This window comes from Chiloscyllium punctatum, chromosome 15, assembly GCF_047496795.1.
Source record: "Chiloscyllium punctatum isolate Juve2018m chromosome 15, sChiPun1.3, whole genome shotgun sequence".
Lineage (NCBI taxonomy): Eukaryota > Metazoa > Chordata > Chondrichthyes > Orectolobiformes > Hemiscylliidae > Chiloscyllium > Chiloscyllium punctatum.
In genome coordinates this window covers 18,117,902-18,142,522 of record NC_092753.1, presented here as the reverse complement: position 1 = coordinate 18,142,522, position 24,621 = coordinate 18,117,902, and the positions used below count along the sequence as shown (strand labels likewise).

Genomic DNA, 24,621 nt, shown 5'->3' with positions numbered 1-24,621 from the left:
TATAATCGAGGCAGGAGAGGTCCTTGATTCTGTTGGCTACTTTCCCGAGGCAGCAGGAACTGTAGTTGGAGTCAATGGTAGAAAAGCTGATGTTCTTGATTGACTGGGCTGCATTCACAACCCTCAGTAATTTCTTGCGGTCATGGGCACAGTAATGGCCATATCGAGCTGTGGTGCATTGGGATAGGATGCTTTCTATGGTGCATCTATAAATATTGGTAAGTGTCATTGTGCGCATCCCAAATTTCTTTCACTTTCTGATGAAATAGATACATGCTTTCTCGACTATAGCATTTACCTGGATGGACCTGGCAATATTTACACCTAGGACCTTGAAACTTGAAAGGGTTCAGAAAAGATTTACAAGGATGTTGCCAGGGTTGGAGGATTTGAGCTATAGAGAGAGGCTGAACAGGCTGGAGCTGTTTTCCCTGGAGCATCTGAGGCTGCAGGGTGACCTTATGGAGGTTTACAAAATTATGAGGGGCATGGAGAGGGTAAATAGGCAAAGGATTTTCCCTGGGGTCGGGGAGTCCAGAACTAGAGGGCATAGGTTTAGGGTGAGAGGGGAAAGATATAAAAGAGACCTACGGGGCAACCTTTTCACACAGAGGATGGTACAGGTATTGAATGAGCTGCCAGAGGAAGTGGTGGAGGCTGGTACAATTGCAACACTTAAAAGGCATTTGGATGTGTATATGAATAGGAAGGGGTTGGAGGGATATGGGCCAGCAGGTGGGATTAGATTGGTTGGGATGTCTGGTCAGCATGGTTGGATTGGACTGAAGGGTCTGTTTCCATGCTGTACATCTCTATGACTCTATGACTCTATAACCTCCACCTTCGCCTCATTGACACAGACAGGAGAATGTCCACCAGTCCACTTCCTGAAGTGGAAGACCAGCTCCTTCATTTTGCTGATGTTGAGGAAGAGATTGTTGTCTTTACACTGTGCTGCTCCCTGTGCTACACTATGCTGGAGTCATCAGCAAACATGGACATGGGAACTTGGTCCACTACAAGGTGCAAAACAGCTAGCCTTCCCAGGATTCCTTTCAAAATTCACTCACTCATTGTCATGGTCTCACAAGGTTAAGTCTTTTAATCAAGCCTGGCTCCGTTTATTGCAATGAAATTACCTTGGGAGGGAAGCTGAGGCAGGAAACCTCACAGTTAAAAAAAACTATGTAGTGGAGCACTTATGTCTCATGGTGTTCAAGGCTATGGGCCGATTGTGGGACAGTGCAAATTTGTCTCTGCAGAGCGAATGGGCAATGTGGCCTCTTCAGTAACGATACAATTCCATCTTCTACAATTCATTGGAGGGGGTGTGTGTGTGTCTGTGTCTGTGTGTGCATGTCTGTCTATCTGTGTGACTGCACCATTCATGGTTTTCCTTACAGACGGGATGTGAATGGTGCCGGGCCGGATGCAGCATTTATTGTTCGTGCCTAATTGCCCCAGAGGGCAGTGAAGAATCAACCACATTGCTGCAGGAGAAAGTGAGGACTGCAGATGCTGGAGATCAGAGCTGAAAAATGTGTTGCTGGAAAAGCGCAACAGGTCAGGCAGCATCCAAGGAGCAGGAGAATTGACGTTTCAGGCATGAGCCCTTCTTCAGGAATGAGGAGGGTGTGCCAAGCAGGTTAAGATAAAAGGAAGGGAGGAGGGACTTGGGGGAGGGGTGTTGGGAATGCGATAGGTTGAAGGAGGTTAAGGTGAGGGTGATAGGCTGGAGAGGGGATGGGGGCGGAGAGGTCAGGAAGAAGATTGCAGGTCAAGAAGGCGGTGCTGAATCCGAGGGTTGGGACTGAGAAAAGGTGGGGGGAGGGGAAATGAGAAAGCTGGAGAAATCTGCATTCATCCCTTGTGGTTGGAGTGTTCCTAGGCAGAAGATGAGGCGCTCTTCTTCTAGGCATTATGTTGCCATGGTCTGGCAATGGACGAGGCCAAGGACCTGCATGTCCTTGGCGGAATGGGAGGGGGCATTGAAGTGTTCGGCCACTGGGCAGTTGGGTTGGTTGGTGCGGGTGTCCCAGAGATGTTCTCTGAAACGTTCTGCAAGCAGACTGCCTGTATCCCCAATGTAGAGGAAGCCAAATCAGGTGCAGCGGATGCAGTAAATGATGTGAGTGGAAGTGCAGGTAAATTTGTGGCGGATATGGAAGGATCCCTTGGGGCCTTGGAGGGAAGTGAGAGGGGAGGTGTGGGTGCAAGTTCTGAATTTCTTGCGGTTGCACGGGAAGGTGCCGGGAGTGGAGGTTGGGTTGGTAGGGGGTGTGGACTTGACGAGGGAGTCGCGGAGGGAGTGGTCCTTCCGGAATGCTGATAGGGGAGGGGAGGGAAATATATCTTGGTGGTGGGGTCTGTCTGGAGGTGGAGAAATGACAAAGGATGATACAATGTATCTGGAGGTTGGTGGGGTGATAGGTGAGGACCAGTGGGGTTCTGTCCTGGTGGCGATTGGAGGGGCGGGGTTCAAGGGCGGAGGAGCAGGAAGCGGTGGAGAGCATCGTCGACCACGTCTGAGGGGAAATTGTGGTCTTTGAAGAAGGAGGCCATCTGGGTTGTTCGGTATTGGAATTGGTCCTCCTGGGAGCAGATGCAGCGGAGGCGAAGGAATTGGGAATATGCAATGGCATTTTTACAGGGGGCAGGGTGGGAGGAGGTGTAATCTAGTTAGCTGTGGGAGTTGGTTGATTTATAGAAAATGTCCGTGTTGAGTCGGTCGCCCGAGATAGAAATTGAGAGGTCTAGGAAGGGGATGGAGGAGTCTGAGACGGTACAAGGTAAATTTGAGGTTGGGGTGGAAGGTGTTAGTAAAGTGGATGAACTGTTCAACCTCCTCGTGGGAGCACGAGGTAGCGCTGATACAGTCATCGATGTAGCGGAGGAAAAGGTGGGGGGTGGTGCTAGTGTAGCTGCGGAAGAGGACCAATTCCAATACCGAACAACCCAGATGGCCTCCTCTTCAAAGACCGCAATTTCCCCTCAGACATGGTCGACGATGCTCTCCACCGCATCTCCTCCACTTCCCACTCCTCCGCCCTTGAACCCCGCCCCTCCAATCACCACCAGGACAGAACCCCACTGGTCCTCACCTACCACCCCACCAACCTGCAGATATATCGTATCATCCTTTGCCATTTCTCCACCTCCAGACAGACCCCACCACCAAGGATATATTTCCCTCCCCTCCCCTATAAGCGTTCTGGAAGGACCACTCCCTCCGCGATTCCCTCGTCAGGTCCACACCCCCCACCAACCCAACCTCCACTCCCGGCATCTTCCCATGCAACTGCAAGAAATGCAGAACTTGCGCCCACACGTTTCCCCCCCTCACTTCCCTCCAAGGCCCCAAGGGATCCTTCCATATCCATCACAAATTCACCTGCATCTCCACACACATCATTTACTGCATCCGCTGCACCCGATGTGGTCTCCTCTATATTGGGGAGACAGGCCGCCTACTTGAGGAACGTTTCAGAGAACACCTCTGGGACACCCGCACCAACCGCCCCGTGGCTGAACACTTTAACTCCCCCTTCCACTCTGCCAAGGACATGCAGGTCCTTGGCTTCCTCCATCGCCAGACCATGGCAACATGACACCTGGAGGCAGAGCGCCTCATCTTCTGCCTAGGAACCCTCCAACCACAAGGGATGAATGCAGATTTCTCCAGCTTCCTCAGTTCCCCTCCCCCCACCTTATCTCAGTCCCAACCCTCGGACTCAGCACCACCTTCTTGACCTGCAATCTTCTTCCCGACCTCTCCACCCCCACCCTCTCTCCGGCCTATCACCCTCACCTTAACCTCCTTCCACCTATCGCATTCCCAACACCCCTCCCCAAGTCCCTCCTCCCTACCTTTTATCTTAGCCTGCTGGACACACTTTCCTCATTCCTGAAGAAGGGCTTATGCCCGAAACATCGATTCTCCTGCTTCTTGGACATAGCTGTAGGGTCTGGGATCACATGGCAGCCAGACCAGGTAGATTTCCCTCCCATGAAGACATTAATAACCTCAACGGGCTTTCCCTGGAGTCGGTATAGGCCACCATTGAAACCTTATCCCATTTTTTAATTAAATTCAAATTCTACCTATCCTCGTTGGAGCCCAGGTCCCCAGAATATTTATCTGAGCTTGGACATTCAGAGTCTGTTGATAATACCACTCAGACATTGCCTTCCCCGTTCAATTCTACAAAATGAAGTTGTATAAGCTCAGATTTTTTTCAAAATTAGCGGTATATGCACTATCTAAAACCGCACCAGGATCTGATCAGCTGGGCTAATGGGCCAAGGAGGAGCGAATGGAGTTTAATTTAGATAAATGTGATGTGTTGCAATTTTGTCAGACAAATCAGGGCAGGACTTACATAGTTAGTGGCAGGTCCCTCACAGTGTTATCAAACAGAGAGACCATAATTCCTTGCAAGTGACATCACAGGTGGAAAAGGTAACGAAGAGAATGGAGGGCTTGACTTATAGGGAGTGGCTGAATAGGCTGGGACTCTTTTCCCTAGACATCTTCAGGGCTGAGTGCTGACCTTACGGGCATTTATCAAATCATACAGCGTATAGATAGCGTGAATAGTCAAGGTTTTTTCCCAGAGTAAGGGGAGGCCAAAATTAGGGGGCCTGGGTTGAAGGTGAGAGGGGGGAAATGTTTAAAAGATACAGGTAGAGAGATATGGGCGAAATGCTGGTAAATGCACTAGGTCAGATTGGAATGTCACATCAGCATGGAAGAGTTGGATCAAAGGGTCTACATTCATGCTGTGTGACTCATTGACTCTAAGATGTTCCCGAGACGGGAAGTTTATGAGGAGAGACTGGAGAGGCTGAAAGTTTTTCCTCTGGACTGTAGTGGGCTGAGAGGTCACCTTATAGAGGTTTATAAAACCATAAGGGGCACAAATAAGGTGACTAGCCAAGGTCTTTTCCCGAGGGTAGGTGAGTTCAAAACTACAGGCCATGGGTTTAAGGTGAGAGGGGAAGGATTTAAAAGGCACCTGAGGGGCAACTTTTCCCCGCAGATAGTGGTGCGTGTGTGGAATGAGCTGCCAGAGGAAGTGGGGGAGGCTGGTACAATTGCAACATTTAAAAGGCATCTGGATGCGTTTATGAATAAAAAGGGTTGGGAGAGATATGAGCCAAATGCTGGCAAATGGAACTAGATTAATTTATGGTATCTGGTCGGCATGGACAAATTGGACCGACGAGTCCAACATTGATCAGTTTTGGCTTGTACTCTCTGGTGTTTATAAGAATGAGATGATATCTAATTGAGGGACAAAATATGCTTGAGGGAGGTGGATGGGGGAGGCAATTGACAAAGTAGTTGGGTAGAGGATATTATCTCTTGTGGGGCAATGTAGAACTAAAGGTAATCATTTCAGGATTAAAGAGGTGGGACAGATTGAAAACAGAGGTGAGCAGGAACGATTTCTCTCAAAGGGGGTGTGGATGTGAATCTGTGGGAAAGTCACCTCCTCCCCCAACCTTCCCCACCGATTGTGGTGGATGTTGAGATGTTGAATGAATTAAAGGTGGAGACAGGCAGATTGTTTTAAAAATCAGTGACAGGTTAAAGGGAGCTGGGGCAGGAAAGTGAAGTTGAGGCCGAGGTGGGATCAGCCACAATTGTATGGAATGGGAGAACAGACGCCTGAGGGGCTGAATGGCTTCCTCCTGCTCTTTTATGGTGGGAGGAAGGAGCAAATTCCAAAAGCTGCAGGGAACAGGCCAGGCATGGTGTTAACCTCCATTTGATTGCTTATGTTTCAGGCTGTCAACTAACACAATGGCAGAGAGGACAAATATTCATTGGCGTCTGAGACACGGTTTCAACTTTCAACTAGATCCTGTACTATCTGTAAGCTTTTAACATTTGAAAGCTTACGATACATATAGCTTTGCCTCCCTCTAATCGAGAATGTACGCATTTATGAAAATGTGCACTTGACTTTTGAAATGTCACTTCTGATTGCTTGAGATTTCAACATCAAACGAAGAGCTTTCCGTATGCAATAAGATCTGGAACTAAATAACCATCCATCCACCTCCCCTGATTTCAGACTTCAAAGACAATTCCACACCCTGAAATTCCCAGGCACGTGTGTTGGCAAAGGTCAAGTCAGCAGCTTGAGCTTTTCGTAATACAAGTAAATCTTTCTTACCTTGCATTGTGTCTCCTCTGGGACTCGGCTGCAAGATAGGAAGTTGGTAGCAAGGTTAGTGCAAATGTGAAATAACACACCCTTCAATTCTGAAGAAACCTTCCCACCCAGTGGGATCTGAAAGTCTCTGCCTGTAAGGGCTGGGAGAAGTAGAAACCCTCATATTGAAAAAGGATTTCAATATGAACGTGTGATTCCAAGGCCATGGGCCAAGTGTTGGGTAATAGGATTAGCAAATAATGAGGTGGTTGTCTTTGACCAGCACAGATTTGATGGGTTGAAGGGCCTTTTGCAATGCTCTGAATCTCACTGACTCTGAGCAAGAGATGGTGAATTTCGGAAGGATGATTCTGCCCACAAATGTCCTTAGATTTGATTAGAGTGCCTACAACAAGGCCATTCAGCCCAACCAGTCCACACCGACTCTCCGAAGATCAATCCACCCATACCCATCTCCCTCTGACTAATGCACCTGAGACTAAGGGCTGTTTAGCATGGCCAATCCACCTGACCTGCACATCTTTGGATTGTGGGAGGAAACCAGAGCACCCTGAGAAAACCCACGCAGAGAACATGGGGAGAACATGCAAACTCCACACAGACGGTTGCCGGAGGTGAGAATTGAACCCAGGACCCTAGCGCTGTGATTCAGCAGTGCTAACCAACTGAGCCACCATGCTGTCCTTTTTCTAAAAGTTGCCCCTCAGGTTCCCTTTTATTCTTATCCCTTTAACTTTAGAATCCTTAGGCGTGTGGGATTCTTCATGGTCAGTTTAATATAAAGGAGTCCATTTGAAATCACATTATAGAGAGTTAGAAAGTCTCAGAGTCACAGAGGGTAATAGAGTCATAGAGAGTGAGTGAGAGTCATAGAGAGAGATGGAGAGAGATACAGCAGAATAACAGTCAGAGAAAGTCCTAGAGAGTTATAAAGAGTAATGAAGTATCATAAAGTGATGGAGGATGATAGAGAGTGATTAAGAATGATAGAGAAAGTCATAGAGTGTGATATAGTGTCATAGAGAGTCATAGAGTGATAGAAATAGTGGTAGGGAGTGATAGAGAGAGAGATAGCGTCATAGAAAATTATTTAGTAACAGTGAATTATAAAGACATAGAGAGTTATTGAAAGTGATAGAAAGTCTCAGAGTTAAAGAGTGATAGAGAGATTTCCATAGATACTGAAGCAGTTTCATAGAGACATACAGAGCTACACAGAGAGATAGAGAGAAACAGAGTCACGGAGAGATATATAGAGTCATACAGAGATGGAGAGAGTCATAGAGAGACATGGCTTCATAAAGTAATATCAACTCTGTGCTGATCAAAATCAACCACTTCAGTGTTCTCTAATCCCATTTTCTCAGTCCTTGGCCCCAGAGCCATTGCAAGTGCACATCTAAACACTTCTTCAGTGTGTAAGGGTTATGCCTCTTCTACCCTTCCAGGCAGTGAGTTCTAGATTTCTCACCACCATCTGGGTGAAAACGTTTTTCCTCACATTCACTCTGAACCTCCTGCCTTGCCTTCAATCTATGTTCCCCCAGCCCCGCCTCCCCAACCCTGGTGGCCATTGATCAAAGAGAAGTTTCTTCAGGTCTACCCTTTCCTATGCCACTCATTACTTCATACATTTCAATCATGTCACCCTGTCAATCTCTTCTCCTCTAAGAGACTGTCCAACCTCTCTCCGTCACTGAAACTCTCCAGTGCCCAAGGTAACATCCTCCCTCTATACATTCTCCCAGTGTTATTACATCCTTTTGGATTTCTTTTCTAAAAATATAATGAGTACAAAAGCAGCTGGGCTGCATTCAGAATGTATAAACCCTTAAAAAAATGTCAACATTATCTGGACAGTTCAACGTCATGGAAGGAATTAATGCCATCTGTTTTGGGGCCACTGCTGTTTATCATTTTTATAAATGACTTAGATGAGGCCGTAGAAGGATGGGTTAGTAAATTTGCAGATGATACTAAGGTCGGTGGAGTTGTGGATAGTGCTAAAGGCTGTTGCATTCTACGGAGGGACATAGTTAAGCCGCAGAGCTTGGCTGAGAGGTGGCAAATGGAGGTCAATGCAGAAAAGTGTGAGGTGATTCACTTGGGAAGAACCAACAGGAATAAAGAGTACTGGGCTAATGGTGAGATTCTTGGTAGTGTGGATGAGCAGAGAGACCTCAGTGTCCATGTACACAGATCCCTGAAAATTGCCACCCAAGTTGATAGAAGGCATATGGTGTGTTAGCTTTTATTGGTACTGGGATCGAGTTTTGGAGCCACAAGGTCATGCTGCAGCTGTACAAGAAGGTTGAGATGTGACTGAATTGAGGTATATAAGTTAATCAGGAGTTTAGATAGGGTGGACATTGAGAGCCTTTTTCCTCGGATGGTGATGGCTAGCATGAGGGGACATAGCTTTAAACTGAGGGGTGATAGATATAGGACAGATGTCAGAGTTAGATTCTTTACTCAGAGAGTAGTAGGGGCATGGAACGCACTGCCTGCAACAGTAGTAGACTTGCCAACTTTAATGGAATAGAGTAGGATAGATGGACTTCAGATTGGTTTTACAGATCGGTTACAACATCGAGGGCCACGGGGCCTGTACTGCGCTGTAATGCTCTGTGTTCTATGTCATGGGGAAACAGCTGATTGAAAAACTGGCTGAGTTTTGTCTGTACAGTCTGTTTTAACAGAATTTTGTTTTGTAGCAACGATGTTATTACTCACTTGGCATCTGTAATTAAATACATTAATTTCCAAAACATCGTAGTGACTTAACAAATCTGCCCTGAATACTACAAGGATTTCAGGAGGATGCTATGTTCCCATGTGTTTTCCCTGAGGAATGCCTTATTAGCACAGTAATGTTGTTTGGCAATGTTATTAATTGCAATGATTGTGCTCAGTAAAGTTGATCTTAGTATGATTGTACTCACCTCTCTTTTTGCAGATGTACCACAGCATTGCGATTACAATGAGGATCAACACAACTCCTCCTACAACCAAGCCAACTTTTGCCCAGACATTCCTGAACACTAATAGCATTGAGAAAATGCATGGTTAATGAAATAACAGGACACCAGCTCGGCAATGTCAGCACTTTGTGTTGAAAGAGACAGAGCTATAAATTAAATTTGAAATTGTTGATTACATCTGGCAGTCACTGTCAAATAACAGTCTTCTTACAATTGCCTCATGTGATGTTGGATGTTTATTAACTTATCCCGAGTTGCCCTGTTGAGAAGGTGGTGGTAAGCTGCCTTCTTGAACATCCACATGCTATGAGGAGGGAATTTCAGGATTTTGACCCAGTGACACTGAAGGAACAGCTGAGATATTTCCAAGTCAGGATGGCGTATGGTTAGGAGGGGAACCTGCAGGGAGGTGATGTTCCAATGTATCTGCTGCTGTTGTCCTTCTAGATGGAAGTAGCTGTGGGTTTGCAAGGTGTTGTCTGGGGATCTTTGGTGAATTTCTGCAGTGCATCTTGTAGATGGTAAACCCTGCTGATACTCAGTGTCGATGGTGAAGGGTATGGATGTTTATGGATGTGGTGACAATCAAGCAGGAGCTGCTTTGTGCTGGATGGTGTGGAGTTCTTGAGTGTTGTTGGGACTGCACGCGTCCAGGAAAGTGGGGAATATTCCATGTCTTGTCGATGACGGACAGGCTTTGGTGGGGAGTCAGAAGGTGAGTTACTTACTGCAGGATTCCCAGATTCTGACCTGCCCTTATAGCCAATGTACTTTGTAATGAGTCCAGTTGAGTTTCTGGTCAATAGTAACCCCCAGGATGTTGATTGTGAAGCAGTTTAGTCATGATAACACCCTTGAATGTTCAAGGGGTGATGGTTATATTCTCTTTCAATGGTAACCCCAAGGATACAGATAGTGGGCAGATTCAGTGATAACACCTTTGAATGTGAAGGGATGAAGGCTAGATTCTCTCTTATTGGAGATGTTGCTTGGTAATTGTCATGCCAAGCTTGGAGATTGTTCAGATCTTGTTGCATTTATATATGGACTGCTTCAGTATCTGAGGAGTCACGAATGCTGCTGAACATTGTGCATTCATCAGCAAACATTCCCACCTCTGACCTTACGATGGAGGGAAGGTCATTGATGAAGCAGCTGAAGATGGTTGGGCCTCGGACACTACTCTGAGGAACTCATAGAGTCATAGAGTGATGGAGTCATACAGCATAGAAACAGTCCAACCAGTCCATACCAATCACAATCCCAACCTAAACTAGTCCCCTCTGCCTGCTCCTGGCCCATATCCCTCCAAACCTTTCCTATTCATGTATCCATCCAAATGTCTTTTAAACATTGTAATTGTACCCGCATCCACCACTTCCTCACCAAGTTCATTTCACATGCAAACCACGCTCTGTGTAAAAAGTTTACATCTTTTCTTAAATCTCTTTCCTTAAACATGTGCCCTCTAGTCTTGAAATTCATTCATACAATCCCTACATTGTAGAAGCAGGCCAATTAGCCCAATAAGTCCACACTGGCCCTCCAAAGAGTAAACCCAGATCCATTCCATTACCCTAGTACTCTACATTTTCCCTGACTAACACACAGAACCTACACATCCCTGAACACTATGTGCAAATTAGCATGGCCAATCCACCAAACCTGCACATCTTTGGACTGTGAGAGGAAATGGGAGCACCCAGAGGAAACACCTACTGACACGGGGAGAATGTGCAAACTGCACACAGACTGTTGCTCACATTTGAAATTGAACACGGGTCCCTGGCGCTGTGAGGCAGCAGTGTTAACTACTGAGCCATCTTGGGGAAAAAACAACTACTATCAAGTCTATGCCTCATACTATTTTATAAGCTTCTGTCAGGTTATCTCTCAATGCCCTATGTTCCAGTGATAAAGTCCAAGTCTATCCAGACTCTCTTTACAACTCAAACCTTCCATGCCCGGTAACAGCCTGGTAAATCTCATCTGAACTCTTTCCAGCTTCATAATATCCTTCCTATAACTTGGCAATCAGAACTGGACACAGTATTCCAGAAGAGGCCTCACCAATGTCCTGAACAACATAACATAATGTCCCAACTTGAAGGACTAAGCAATGAAGGCAAGCATGCCATCCTGTCTGTATGTGACACAAACTTTAAAAAATGATGCACCTGAACCCCTGCATTCCTCTGTTCTACAACGTAGATGTTGTGAAACTTGAAAGGGTTCAGAAAAGATTTACAAGGATGTTGTGAGTTTTGGAGGATTTGATCTATAGGGAGAGGCTGAACAGGCTGGGGCTGTTTTCCTTGGAGAGTCGGAGGCTGAGGGGTGACCTTATATTATGAGGGGCATGGATAGGATAAATAGACAAAGTCTTTTCCCTGGGGTCGGGGAGTCCAGAACTAGAGGGCATAGGTTTAGGGTGAGAGGGGAAAGATATAAAAGGGACCTAAGGAGCAACTTCTTCATGCAGACGATGGTATGTGTATGGAATGAGCTGCCAGAGGATGTGGTGGAGGCTGGTACAACTGCAACATTTAAGAGGCATTTGGATGGGTATATGAATAGGGAGAGTTTGGAGGGATATGGGCCGGGTGCTGGCAGGTGGGACTAGACTGGGTTGGGATATCTGGTCGGCATGGACGGGTTGGACTGAAGGGTCTGTTTCCATGCTGTACATCTCTATGACTCTATGACTCTATAACCCCAGGCCCTACCATTAATTGTCTAACCCTACGCTTATTCATTGGAGCAAAATGCTATACCTTGAGATTGAGGGGAGACCTGATTGAGGTTTACAAAATCATGAAAGGTATAGACAGGGTGGATAGAGACAAGCTTTTTCCCAGGATGAAGGATTCAATAATGCGAAGTCATGCTTTCAAGGTGAGAAGTGGAAAGTTTAAGGAGGATACACGCAGCAAATACTTCACGCAGAGGGTGGTGGGCGTTTGGAACGCGTTGCCAGCAGAGGTGATCGAGGCAGGTACGGTAGATTCATTTAAGATGCGTCTGGACAGATGCGTGAGTAGGTGGGGAGCAGAGGGATACAAATGCTTAGGAATTGACTGACAGGTTTAGACAGTACATTTGGATCAGCTCAGGCTTGGAGGGCCAAAGGGCCTGTTCCTGGGCTGTAAATTTTCTTTGTTCTTTGTTCTTTATCCAGATTGAACTCCATCTCCTACTTTTCAGCCCAGTGACCTTCTTGGCAGAAGGAATGACAGGCCTCCAACTACAACAACCATCTTCCCTGTGGGTCAGGTATGGGGCGATGGTTGCATTTGAGGGAGGTATATAACAACAGTTAATGCAGTAAATCGTTCTGAGGAAGAGATAGAATACGCTTGACTAAACATTGTATCCATGAAGATGAGGGAGAGACAGAAAAAGGAACTGGATTAGCGACAGATCTGACATTGATTTGAGAAGCTGGTTGAATGGGCTGTTCCTGCACTGACATCATAAATGCACTTGGTCATCTGCAATCTCTTAGTTTTGGAAACACATAAGGTCTTAGACAGTGCAGTTAAGTAGAGGCTAAAGCAGAGGATGGATGTGGATTCTTTCATTTGTCTGCAAAGGATAAGAAAAGGGTGAGACACAAAACAAAATTGTTTCACTTTGAAATAATCCTTGCATTTTGACATGTTCAGTTTACCTGCTGCTCCTGGGGACTGATTTTCCAAGGAGTGATCTGAAATGAAAAAAGAGTAAAATTAAAATCCATTTCTGACTGAATAAGATATGGAGTGTTGTGCAAGTTTGGGGAAGTGAGGATAAAGCCTTTTCACTCAATGAGTAGTCAGGGTATGGAAAGTGCCGACTGGAAATCTGGTGGAAGCAAGTTCAATGGAGAGGTACATTGAGTAGGGATTTGGATAGAAAGGAATATAAGGGAGTAAAGGCAGGAGATTGGCATCAAGGGGTTAGAACTGAGTTAGGAATGATAGTCTGAATTGTTTCCCTCTGTGCCAGAGCTCACCTATGTATAAAAGAGCAGCAGATACATGGGAACACCACTTCCTGCAAATTTCACTCTGAGCTGCTCACCATGTGCACCACCACTGTTGATCCTCAGTGGGTAAAAGAGCAAGGAACAGCGACACCCCAGGGACTGAGCAGCTATGTCCCATCCGTAAAAAACTGACCCCAAGATTCCAATTTGCGTGCCCCTTCAACACCCCACCTCATGTCAACCCCCCCTTTCCCAATCCCTCACCTCCCTCCCAACATTTCAGTCTTGGAGTCTTGGGTTCTTGTGAAGCTCAGAGCAAGCTGGAAGAACAAATCCTGGTCACCCTTCTATAGAAAAGGTGATGTTAAACTTCAGAGGGCTCAGAAACTATTCACAAAGGTGTTGCATTTGAGCTATCGGGACAGCCTGAATAGATTGTGGTTTTATTCTCTGCAGTGTTGGAGACTGAGGAGTGGCCTTATAGGGGTTTATAAATTCATAAGGGGCATAGATAGACTCAATGGCCAAGGTCTTTTTTCTAGGGTGAGGAAGTACAAAACTAGAGGGCATAGGTCTAAGATGAGAGGAGAAAATTTGAAAGAGACCTAAGAGTTAACTTTTCCATGCAGAGGGTGCTACGTGTATGGAATGAGCTGCCAGAGGAAGTGGTGGAGGCTGGTACAATTGCAACAGTTAAATGGATGGGGACATGAATGGGTTAGGGGGATAAGGGCCAAATGCTGGCAAATGGGACTAGATCAGATTGGAATGTCTGGTCACCATGGACAGGTTGAATTGAAGGGTCTGCTTCCATGCTGTATGACACTATAAGTCTTTGACTTTAAAACAGCATCTTATCTTTTGCTTGGGGACCCATACCCCAGTCCCTGACATGACGTGAACTATTTTTAGCACAACCAACCCACTCTCTGTTCCTCTCAGAAACTCATGAACACATATTCAGCCTCTCTTCTGTCCTGGCTTCCTATAAACAAATCTTCATGTGTGTCCACCCCTTTCATCTCTCTGTCTCTGAGCCCTATCTCCACTTATCTGTGGTCAGGTGGCCAGCAGCAGAAATGGCTACCAGACTAGTTAGGGGCTGCAATTGTGCATGCTGGGAATTTTCAATACAGACCTCCTTTAAAATTGCAGCTAAAATCGGCTGTGACTGCAGTTTCCTGTGTTGATGAAATAAGGTAAGTGTCATTGTGTCTCTAAACATACTGGCACCACTATTATCTTAGAAGGAATATGAAATGTGTTTAAGGCTCGGCATAAGCATTTGAAAGACATTTACCAGTAAATTCCATTCGCTGGGATTGAACAATGTGATCAGGATTTGATCAATTCATTGGCTGGGTGCCGGAGGTAAACATAGAACATAGAACATCACAGGACAGTGCAGCCTCTTCGGCCCTCGATGTTGCGCCACCCTGTGAAACCAATCTGAAGCCCATCTAACCTACACTATTCCATTCTCATCCATATTTCTATCCAATGACCATTTAAATGCTCTTAAAGTTGGTGAGACTACTACTGCTGCAGGCAGTGCATTCCACGTCCTTACGACTCTGAGTAAAGAAACTACCTCTGACATCTGCCCTATATTTATCACCCCTCAATTTAAAGCTATGTCCCTTCATGCTAGCTGTTACCATCTGAGGAAAAAGGCTCTCCCTGTCCAACCTATCTCACCCTCAGATTCTCTTATATGTCTCAATTAAGTCGCCTCTCACTCTCTCAGCGGAGCAGGTAAGGACCATTTGGCAGTGGCTGCTTGAAGGCTCAGTGATGTTTGTGTAACGGTTTAAATTCGCAAGTTCTTTTTTAAAAAAAGCGGGGAGTGGACCCGGAAGCTGGTGTAGCGCAAGCTTACCTGGGTAGGTTTTTTCCTAAAAGGTGCGCAGGAGAGGAACCCGAGGCACTACAGAGGTAGTGCCTCCCACCCGCCCTCCTCCTCTAACCTAATAATAAGACCCGTTGTGGTAAGGAGGTAAGTGCTGCATTTTGCTTCTTCTATTGTTTAGACCTAGTTTTTTTTAAAAAGTTACTTTTAGAGGGATGGCAGTGAAGGCAGTGCAATGTTCCTCTTGCAACATGTTTGAGGTGAGGGATGCCATGGTCGTCCCTGCTGATTACACTTGCAGGAAGTGCACCCATCTCCAGCTCCTCCAAGACCGTGTTAGGGAACTGGAGCTGGAGTTGGATGAACTTAGGATCATTCGGGAGGCAGAGGGGGTCATAGATCAGAGCTTTAGGGAAGTAGTAACTCCAAAGATTGCAGACAGATGGGTGACAGTGAGGGGGACTGGGAGGAAGCAGCCAGTGCAGGGACCCCCTGCGGCCGTTCCCCTCAAGAACAAGTATACCGTTTTGGATACTTGTGGGGGGGAACGACTTACCAGGGATTCCAATTCCTTATTAAATTAAGTTCAGGCTTCTGGCACGGAGCCTGTCCCCGTTGCTCAGAAGGGAAGGGTGGAGAAGAGCAGAGCAATAGTTATTGGGGACTCGATAGTTCGGGGCACAGATAGGCGGTTTTGTGGGGGCAAGAGAGACTCACGTTTGGTATGTTGCCTCCCAGGTGCAAGGGTACGTGACATCTCTGATCGTGTTTTCCGGATCCTTAAGGGGGAGGGGGAGCAGCCCGAAGTCGTGGTCCACATTGGCACCAATGACATAGGTAGGAGGAGGGCTGAGGATGTTAGGCAGGCTTTCAGGGAGCTAGGTTGGAAGTTCAGAGTTAGAACAAACAGAGTTGTTGTCTCTGGTTTGTTACCCGTGCCATGTGATAGAGAGTCGAGGAATAGGGAGAGAGAACAGTTAAATGCATGGCTACAGGGATGGTGCAGGAGGGAGGGATTCCGGTATCTGGATAACTGGGGTTCTTTCTGGGGAAGGTGGGACCTCTATAAACAGGATGGTCTACACCTGAACCTGAGGGGCACCAGTATCCTTGAGGGGAGGTTTGCTAATGCTCTTTGGGGGGGGTTTAAACTAACTCTGCAGGGGCATGGGAACCTGGACTGTAGCTTTAGGGTGAAAGACCTGGAGTGTAGGGAGGTTAGGAACATGGCATCAATCTCGAAGGAGGGTGCCTGTAAACAGGAAGGTGGCTTGAAGTGTGAATACTTCACTGCAAGAAGTATACGAAATAAGGTAGGTGAACTTGCAGCGTGAGTTGGTACCTGGGATTTCGATGTTACGGAGGCATGGGTAGAACAGGGACAGGATTGGCTGTTGCATGTTCCAGGGTTTAAATGTTTTAGTAGGGTCAGAGGTGGGGGTAAAAGAAGGGGAGGTGTGGCATTGCTTGTCAAAGATAGTATTACAGCGGTGGAAAGGACGATGGATGAAGACTCGCCATCTGAGGTAGTTTGGGCTGAGGTTAGGAATAGGAAAGGTGAGGTCACGCTGTTAGGAGATTTTTACAGGCCTCCTAATAGTCCTAGAGACATAGAAGAAAGGATTGCGAGGATGATTCAGGAGAAGAGTGAAAGTAATAGGGTGGTTGTTATGGGGGACTTTAACTTTCCAGATATTGACTGGGAAAGCTATAGCTCGAGTTCGTTAGATGGGTCGTTAGATGATTGTCTAATGTGTGCAGGAGGGTTTCCTGACAGAATATGTAGACAGGCCAACAAGAGGTGAGGCCATACTGGATTTGGTTCTGGGTAACGAACCAGGCCAGGTTTTAGAATTGGAGGTAGGTGAGCACTTTGGGGACAGTGACCACAATTCGGTGACTTTTACTCTAGTGATGGAGAGGGATAAGTGTGCACTGCAGGGCAAGAGTTATAGCTGGGGGCAGGGAAATTATGATGCGGTGAGGCACGACTTAGGATGCGTGGCTTGGAAAAGTAGGCTTCAAGGCAAGGGCGCAATTGATATGTGGAACTTGTTCAAGGAGCAACTATTGAATGTTCTTGATAAGTATGTACCTGTCAGGCAGGGAGGAAAGGGTCGTGTGAGGGAGCCGTAGTTTAATAAGGAATTGGAATCCCTTGTTAAATGGAAGAGGGCGGCCTATGTAAAGATGAGGCGTGAAGGTTCAATTGGGGCGATTGAGAGTTATAAGGTAGCCAGGAAGGATCTAAAGAGAGAGCTAAGAGCAGCAAGGAGGGGACATGAAAGGTCCTTAGTTGGTAGGATTAGGGAAAACCCAAAGGCTTTCTATAGGTATGTCAGGAATAAAAGAATGACTAGGGTAGGAATAGGTCCAGTCAAGGATAGTAGTGGGAGGTTGCGTGTGGAGGCTGAAGAGATTGGGGAGACACTGAATGAATACTTTTTGTCAGTATTCACTCAGGAACAGGACATTGTTGCCGATGTGAATATTGAGTCACAATTAATTAGAATGGATGGCTTTGAGGTATGTAGGGAAGAGGTGTTGGAAATTCTGGAAGGAGTGAAAATAGATAAGTCCCCTGGGCCTGATGGCATTTATCCTAGGATTCTCTGGGAAGCAAGGGAGGAGATTGCAGATCCATTGGCCTTGATTTTTATGTCCTCGTTGTCTACAGGAATAGTGCCAGAAGACTGGAGGCTAGCAAATGTGGTTCCCTTGTTCAAGAAGGGGAGTAGGGATAACACTAGTAACTATAGGCCGGTGAGTCTCACTTCTGTTGTGGGCAAAGTCTTAGAGAGAATTGTAAGGGATAGGATTTATGAACATCTGGATAGGAATAATGTGATCAAGGATAGTCAGCATGGTTTTGTGAAGGGCAGGTCGTGCCTGACAAACCTTATTGAATTCTTTGAGAAGGTGACTAAGGAGGTGGGCGAGGGTAAAGCGGTAGATGTGGTGTATATGGATTTTAGTAAGGCATTTGATAAGGTTCCCCATGGTGGGCTACTGCAAAAAATACGGAGCTGTGGCATTGAGGGTGAGTTGGAGGTTTGGATTAGGAATTGGCTGGCTGGAAGAAGACAGAGGGTAGTAGTTGATGATAAAGGTTCATCTTGGAGTGCAGTTACTAGCGATGTTCAGCAAGGATCTGTTTTGGAACCATTTCTGTTTGTCATTTTTATAAATGACCTGGAGGAGGGGCTAGAAGGTTGTGTGAGCAAGTTTGCGGATGATACGAAAGTCGGTGGAGTTGTTGACAGTGAGGAAGGATGTGGCAGGTTACAGCGGGATATAGAGAAGCTGCAGAGCTGGGCAGAAAGGTGGCAAATGGTGTTCAATGTAGGTCAGTGTGAGGTGATTCACTTTGGTATGAGTAACAAAAAGATGGGGTACTGGGCTAATGGTCGGATACTTGGTAGTGTGGATGAGCAGAGAGATCTTGGTGTCCATATACACAGATCTCTGAAAGTTGCCACCCAGGTAAATAGTGCTGTGAAGAAGGCATATGGTGTACTGGCTTTTATTGGTAGAGGAATTGAGTTCCGGAGTCCTGAGGTCATGTTGCAGTTGTATAAGACTCTGGTGCGGCCACATCTGGAGTATTGTGTGCAGTTTTGGTCGCCATACTATAGGAAGGATGTGGAGGCACTGGAACGGGTGCAGAGGAGGTTTACCAGGATGTTGCCTGGTATGGTAGGAAGATCGTATGAGGAAAGGCTGAGGCACTTGGGGTTGTTTTCATTGGAGAAAAGGAGGTTTAGGGGTGACTTGATAGAGGTGTACAAGATGATTAGGGGTTTAGATAGGGTTGACCATGAGAACCTTTTTCCGCGTATGGAGTCAGCTTTACTAGGGGACACAGCTTTAAATTAAGGGGTGGTAGGTATAGGACAGATGTTAGGGGTAGATTCTTTACTCAGCGAGTCGTGAGTTCATGGAATGCCCTGCCAGTAGCAGTGGTGGACTCTCCCTCTTTATGGGCATTTAAACGGGCATTGGATAGGCATATGGAGGATAGTGGGCTAGTGTAGGTTAGGTGGTAAAAACAATGACTGCAGATGCTGAAAACCAAATACTGGATTCGTGGTGCTGGAAGAGCACAGCAGTTCAGGCAGCATCCAACGAGCAGTGAAATCGACGTTTCGGGCAAAAGCCCTTCATCAGGAATAAAGGCAGTGACCCTGAAGCATGGAGAGATAAGCTAGAGGAGGGTGGGGGTGGGGAGAGAGTAGCACAGAGTACAATGGGTGAGTGGGGGAGGAGATGAAGGTGATAGGTCAAGGAGGAGAGGGTGGAGTGGATAGGTGGAAAAGGAGATAGGCAGGTCGGACAAGTCCGGACAAGTCAAGGAGACAGTTACTGAGCTGGAAGTTTGAAACTAGGATGAGGTGGGGGAAGGGGAAATGAGGAAGCTGTTGAAGTCCACATTGATGCCCTGGGGTTGAAGTGTTCCGAGGCGGAAGATGAGGTGTTCTTCCTCCAGGCGTCTGGTGGTGAGGAGGCCCAGGACCTCCATGTCCTCGGCAGAGTGGGAGGGGGAGTTGAAATGTTGGGCCACGGGGCGGTTTGGTTGATTGGTGCGGGTGTCTCAGAGATGTTCCCTAAAGCGCTCTGCTAGGAGGCGCCCAGTCTTCCCAATGTAGAGGAGACCACATCGGGAGCAATGGATACAATAAATGGTATTAGTGGATGTGCAGGTAAAACTTTGATGGATGTGGAAGGCTCCTTTAGGGCCTTGGATAGAGGTGAGGGAGGAGGTGTGGGCACAGGTTTTACAGTTCCTGCGGTGGCAGGGAAAGTGCCAGAATGGGAGGGTGGGTCGTAGGGGGGTGTGGACCTGACCAGGTAGCCACGGAGGGAACGGTCTTTGCGGAAGGCGGAAAGGGGTGGTGAGGGAAATATATCCCTGGTGGTGGGGTCTTTTTGGAGGTGGCGGAAATGTCAGCGGATGATTTGGTTTATGCGAAGGTTTGTAGGGTGGAAGGTGAGCACCAGGGGCGTTCTGTCCTTGTTACGGTTGGAGGGGTGGGGTCTGAGGGCGGAGGTGCGGGATGTGGACGAGATGCGTTGGAGGGCATCTTTAACCACGTGGGAAGGGAAATTGCGGTCTCTAAAGAAGGAGGCCATCTGGTGTGTTCTATGGTGTAACTGGTCCTCCTGGGAGCAGATACGGCGGAGGCGGAGAAATTGGGAATACGGGATGGCATTTTTGCAAGAGATAGGGTGGGAAGAGGTGTAATCCAGGTAGCTATGGGAGTCGGTGGGTTTGTAAAAAATGTCAGTGTCAAGTCGGTCATCATTAATGGAGATGGAGAGGTCCAGGAAGGGGAGCGAGGTGTCAGAGATGGTCCAGGTAAATTTAAGGTCAGGGTGGAATGTGTTGGTGAAGTTGATGAATTGCTCAACCTCCTCGTGGGAGCACGAGGTGGCACCAATGCAGTCATCAATGTAGCGGAGGAAGAGGTGGGGAGTGGTGCCGGTGTAATTACGGAAGATCAACTGTTCTCCATAGCCAACAAAGAGACAGGCATAGATGGGGCCCATACGTGTGCCCATGGCTATGCCTTTGGTCTGGAGGAAGTGGGAGGATTCAAAGGAGAAATTGTTAAGGGTGAGGACCAGTTCGGCCAAACGAATGAGATTGTCAGTGGAAGGGTACTGTTGGGGACGTCTGGAGAGGAAAAAACGGAGGGCTTGGAGGCCCTGGTCATGGCGGATGGAGGTGTAGAGGGATTGGATATCCATGGTGAAGATGAGGCATTGGGGTCCGGGGAAACGGATGTCTTGGAGGAGGTGGAGGGCGTGGGTGGTGTCTCGAACGTATGTGGGGAGTTCCTGGACTAGGGGGGATAGTACAGTGTCAAGGTAGGTAGAGATGAGTTCAGTGGGGCAGGAGCATGCTGAGACAATGGGTCGGCCAGGGTGGTCAGGCTTGTGGATCTTGGGAAGGAGGTAGAACCGGGCAGTGCGGGGTTCCTGGACTATGAGGTTGGAAGCTGTGGGTGGGAGATCTCCTGAGGTGATGAGGTTCTGTATGGTCTGGGAGATGATGGTTTGGTGATGGGGGGGTGGGGTCATGGTCGAGGGAGCAGTAGGAAGAGGTGTCCTCAAGTTGGCGTTTGGCTTCAGCGGTGTAGAGGTCAGTGCGCCAGGCTACCACTGCGCCCCCTTTATCCGCTGGCTTAATGGTGAGGTTGGGATTAGAGCAGAGGGATTGGAGGGCTGCGCGTTGTGAGGGTAAGAGGTTGGAATGGGGGAGGGGGGTCGACAGGTTGAGGCGGTTAATGTCCCGGCGGCAGTTGGAAATGAAGAGGTCGAGGGCAGGTAATAGGCCAGAGTGGGGTGTCCAGGTGGATGCAGTGTGTTGGAGGTGGGCGAAGGGGTCCTCGGAAGGTGGGCGGGAGTCCTGATTGTGAAAGTAAGCTCGGAGGCGGAGGCGATGGAAGAAGTGTTCGATGTCACACCGTGTATTAAATTCATTGATGCGTGGACGGAGGGGGATGAAGGTGAGTCCTTTGCTGAGGACTGATCGTTCGTCCTCAGTGAGTGGGAGGTCTGGGGGATGGTGAAAACTCGGCAGGGCCGGGAGCTGGGATCTGGTGTGGGTGTGGAGCTGGGAGTGGGGTCGGAGCCAGTACCTGGAGTGGGTGTGATGGTGGGGGGAATGGGGGTGGAGGCATGAGCTGGGGTAATGTTGCCCTCGGGGTTCTGGGGGGTGAGGATAGTGACAGTGGGGTCTGTGGGGGGCGTGTCAGCAGAATGCAGGTGAGTGGCGCTGGTGGGGGCGGAAGTGGTGGTGATCATGGCCATAGGGGGGCTTGGATCGGTGCAGCATCAAGGGCCAAAGGACCTGTACTGCGCTGTATTTTTCTATGTTCTATGTTCTTCTTCTCTCTAATGAAAACAGCCTCAAGTCCCTCAGCCTTTCCTCATAAGACCTTCCCTCCAAACCAGGCAACATCCGAGTAAATCTCCTCTGCACCCTTTCCAAAAGCTTCCACATCCTTCCTGTAATGCAGTGACCAGAACTGTACGCAATACTCCAGGTGTGGCCGCACCAGAGTTTTGTACAGCTGCAGCATGTCCTCGTGGCTCCGAAACTCAATCCCTCTACCAATAAACGTTAACAACCATACGCCTTCTTAGCAACCTTATCAACCTGGATAGCAACTTTCATGGATCTGTGTACCTGGACACTGAGATCTCTCTGCCCATCTACACTACTAAGGCATTCCTGTTGTTCCTTCCAGAGTGAATCACCTCACACTTTCCTGCATTAAACCCCATTTGCCAACTCTCAGCCCAGCCCTGCAATTTATCTATGTCTCTCAGCTATAACATCCTTCGTCACTATCCACAGCTCTACCGACTGAAGTGTCATCTGCACGTTTATTGACCCACCCTTCTACGCCCTCATCCAGGTCGTTTATAAAAATGACAAACAGCAGTGGACCCAAAACAGATCCTTGCGGTACCCCACTAGTAACTGACCTCCAGGAAGGATATTTCCCATCACCCACCACACTCTGTCCACTTTTAGCTCGCCAATTTCTGATCCAAGCTGCTAAATCACCCTCAATCCCATGCCTCTGTATTATCTGCAGTTGCCTACAATGGGGAACCTTCTCTTACTGAAATCTATATACACCACATCAACCACTTTACCCTCATCCACTCGTCTGGTCCTCTTCTCAACGAACTCAATAAGGTTTGTGAAGCACAATCTACCCTTCACAAAACTGTGTTGACTATCCCTAATTAACTTATTCCTTTCTAGATGATTATCAATCCAATCTCTTATAACCCTCTCCAACACTTTACCCACAACTGAAGTAAGTCTCACTGGTCTATAATTACCACGATTGTCTCTACTCCCCTCCTTGAACAAGGGAACAACATTTGCTATCCTCCAGTCTTCTGGTACTATTCCTGTAGACAATGATAACATAAAGATCAAAGCCAAAGGCTCTGCAATCTCCTCGCTGGCTTCCCAGAGAATCCAAGGATAAACCCCATCTGGCCTAGGAGACATATCGATTTTCACATTTTCCAGAATTGCTAACACCTCCTCCTTGTGAACCTCAATCCCATCCAGTCTAGTAGCTTGTATCTCAGTATTCTCCTCGACAGCATTGTCTTTTTCCAGTGAGAATACTGATGAAAAGTATTCATTTAGCTCTTCCCCTGTTTCCTCTGACGACATGCACAACGTCCCACTGTCCTTGATTTCCCCAAAACTTTCTCGAGTCATTCCTTCATCCCTGATGTACCTGTAAAAAAGCTTTAGGGTTTTCCTTGATCCTACCTGCCCACAACTTCTCATGTCCCCTCCTGGCTCTTCTTAGCTCTCTCTTTAGGTCTTTCCTGGCTAACTTGTAACTCTCAAGCGCCCTAACTGATCCTTCATGTCTCATCCTAACATAAGCCTTCCCCTTCCTCATAACAAGTGATTCAACTTCTTTAGTAAACCACGCCTCCCTCGCTCGACCACTTCCTCCCTGCCTGAGAGGGATATACTTATCAAGGGCTTGCAGTAGCTGTTCCTTGAATAACCTCCACATTTCAATTGTGTCCATTACCTGCAGTTTCCTTCCCCATCCTGTGTATCCTAAATCTTGCCTAATTGCATCATAATTGCCTTTCCCCCAGCTGTAACTCTTGCCCTGCAGTATATACCTATTCCTTTCCATCGCTAAAGTAAACATAACCAAATTGTGGTCATTATCACCAAATGCTCACCTGCCTCCAAATCTAACACCTGGCCGGGTTCATTACCCAGTACCAAACCCAATGTGGCCTCACCCATTGTTGACCTGTCTACATACTGTGTCAGGAAACCCTTCTGCACACATTGGACAAACGCTGACTTATCTAAAGTACTCAAACTACAGTATTCTCAGGCAATATTTGGGAAGTTAAAGTCCCCCATGACAACTACCCTGTCACTCTCGCTCCTATCGAGAATCATATTTGCTATCCTTTCCTCCATATCTCTAGAACTTTTTGGAGGCCTATGGAAAACTCCTTATAGAAAAGGAACATATTTTCAGAGTAAAAGGATTTTTCAGAAGAAACCAGACCACGTCTGAGAAGCTTGAAGTTACTTTCAAAGAGAACAAAGAAGATGAGATGAGACCTAGCCAGAGAACAAAGCTGGCCAGTTTGCTCTAACCAGGAACGTATTCGATTCACGTCAAACTTACCAAGTTGAAGATAGAGTTAGGGATAAATAGTGGTTAAATCAGTAATGCAAAGTTAAATGTGGTGAATTAAAGTTGAAGTTGTTCAATGCAGTGTGAAGTAAATGTTGCAATGCATCTATGCTTTATACTGAGTGTTGGTACTTAAAGCGTTAAATAAACTAAGATCTAATTGGGTTCCCAACCTTGTATATATCACAAAAGAGAATACCTGCACAAAAGTATCCCTTTGCAGGCAACATCTCCAAACAACAGAGGTTGTTTACTTTTGAGTAGAGAAGGTTGAGGGGTGACTTGATCCAGGTGTAAAAGATTAGAGGAGGGTGGTACGTGTATGGAATGAGCTGCCAGAGGAAGTGGTGGAGGCTGGTACAACTGCAACATTTAAGAGGCATTTGGATGGGTATATGAATAGGAAGGGTTTGGAGAGATAAGGGCC

General features: G+C 47.2%; 1 protein-coding gene across 1 annotated transcript in view; it reads right to left on the bottom strand.

The window, feature by feature from the left end:
- LOC140486095 (uncharacterized) overlaps positions 1–24,621 on the bottom strand; it is a 58,862-nt gene that overhangs the window by 16,181 nt on the left and 18,060 nt on the right. The window contains exons 4-6 of the mRNA XM_072584753.1: positions 12,834–12,869; positions 9,125–9,223; positions 6,183–6,210 (exon numbers count right to left, since the gene is read on the bottom strand). Of these exons, the coding sequence (XP_072440854.1) occupies positions 6,183–6,210; positions 9,125–9,223; positions 12,834–12,869 (163 nt within the window). The remainder of the gene's footprint in view (positions 1–6,182; positions 6,211–9,124; positions 9,224–12,833; positions 12,870–24,621) is intronic.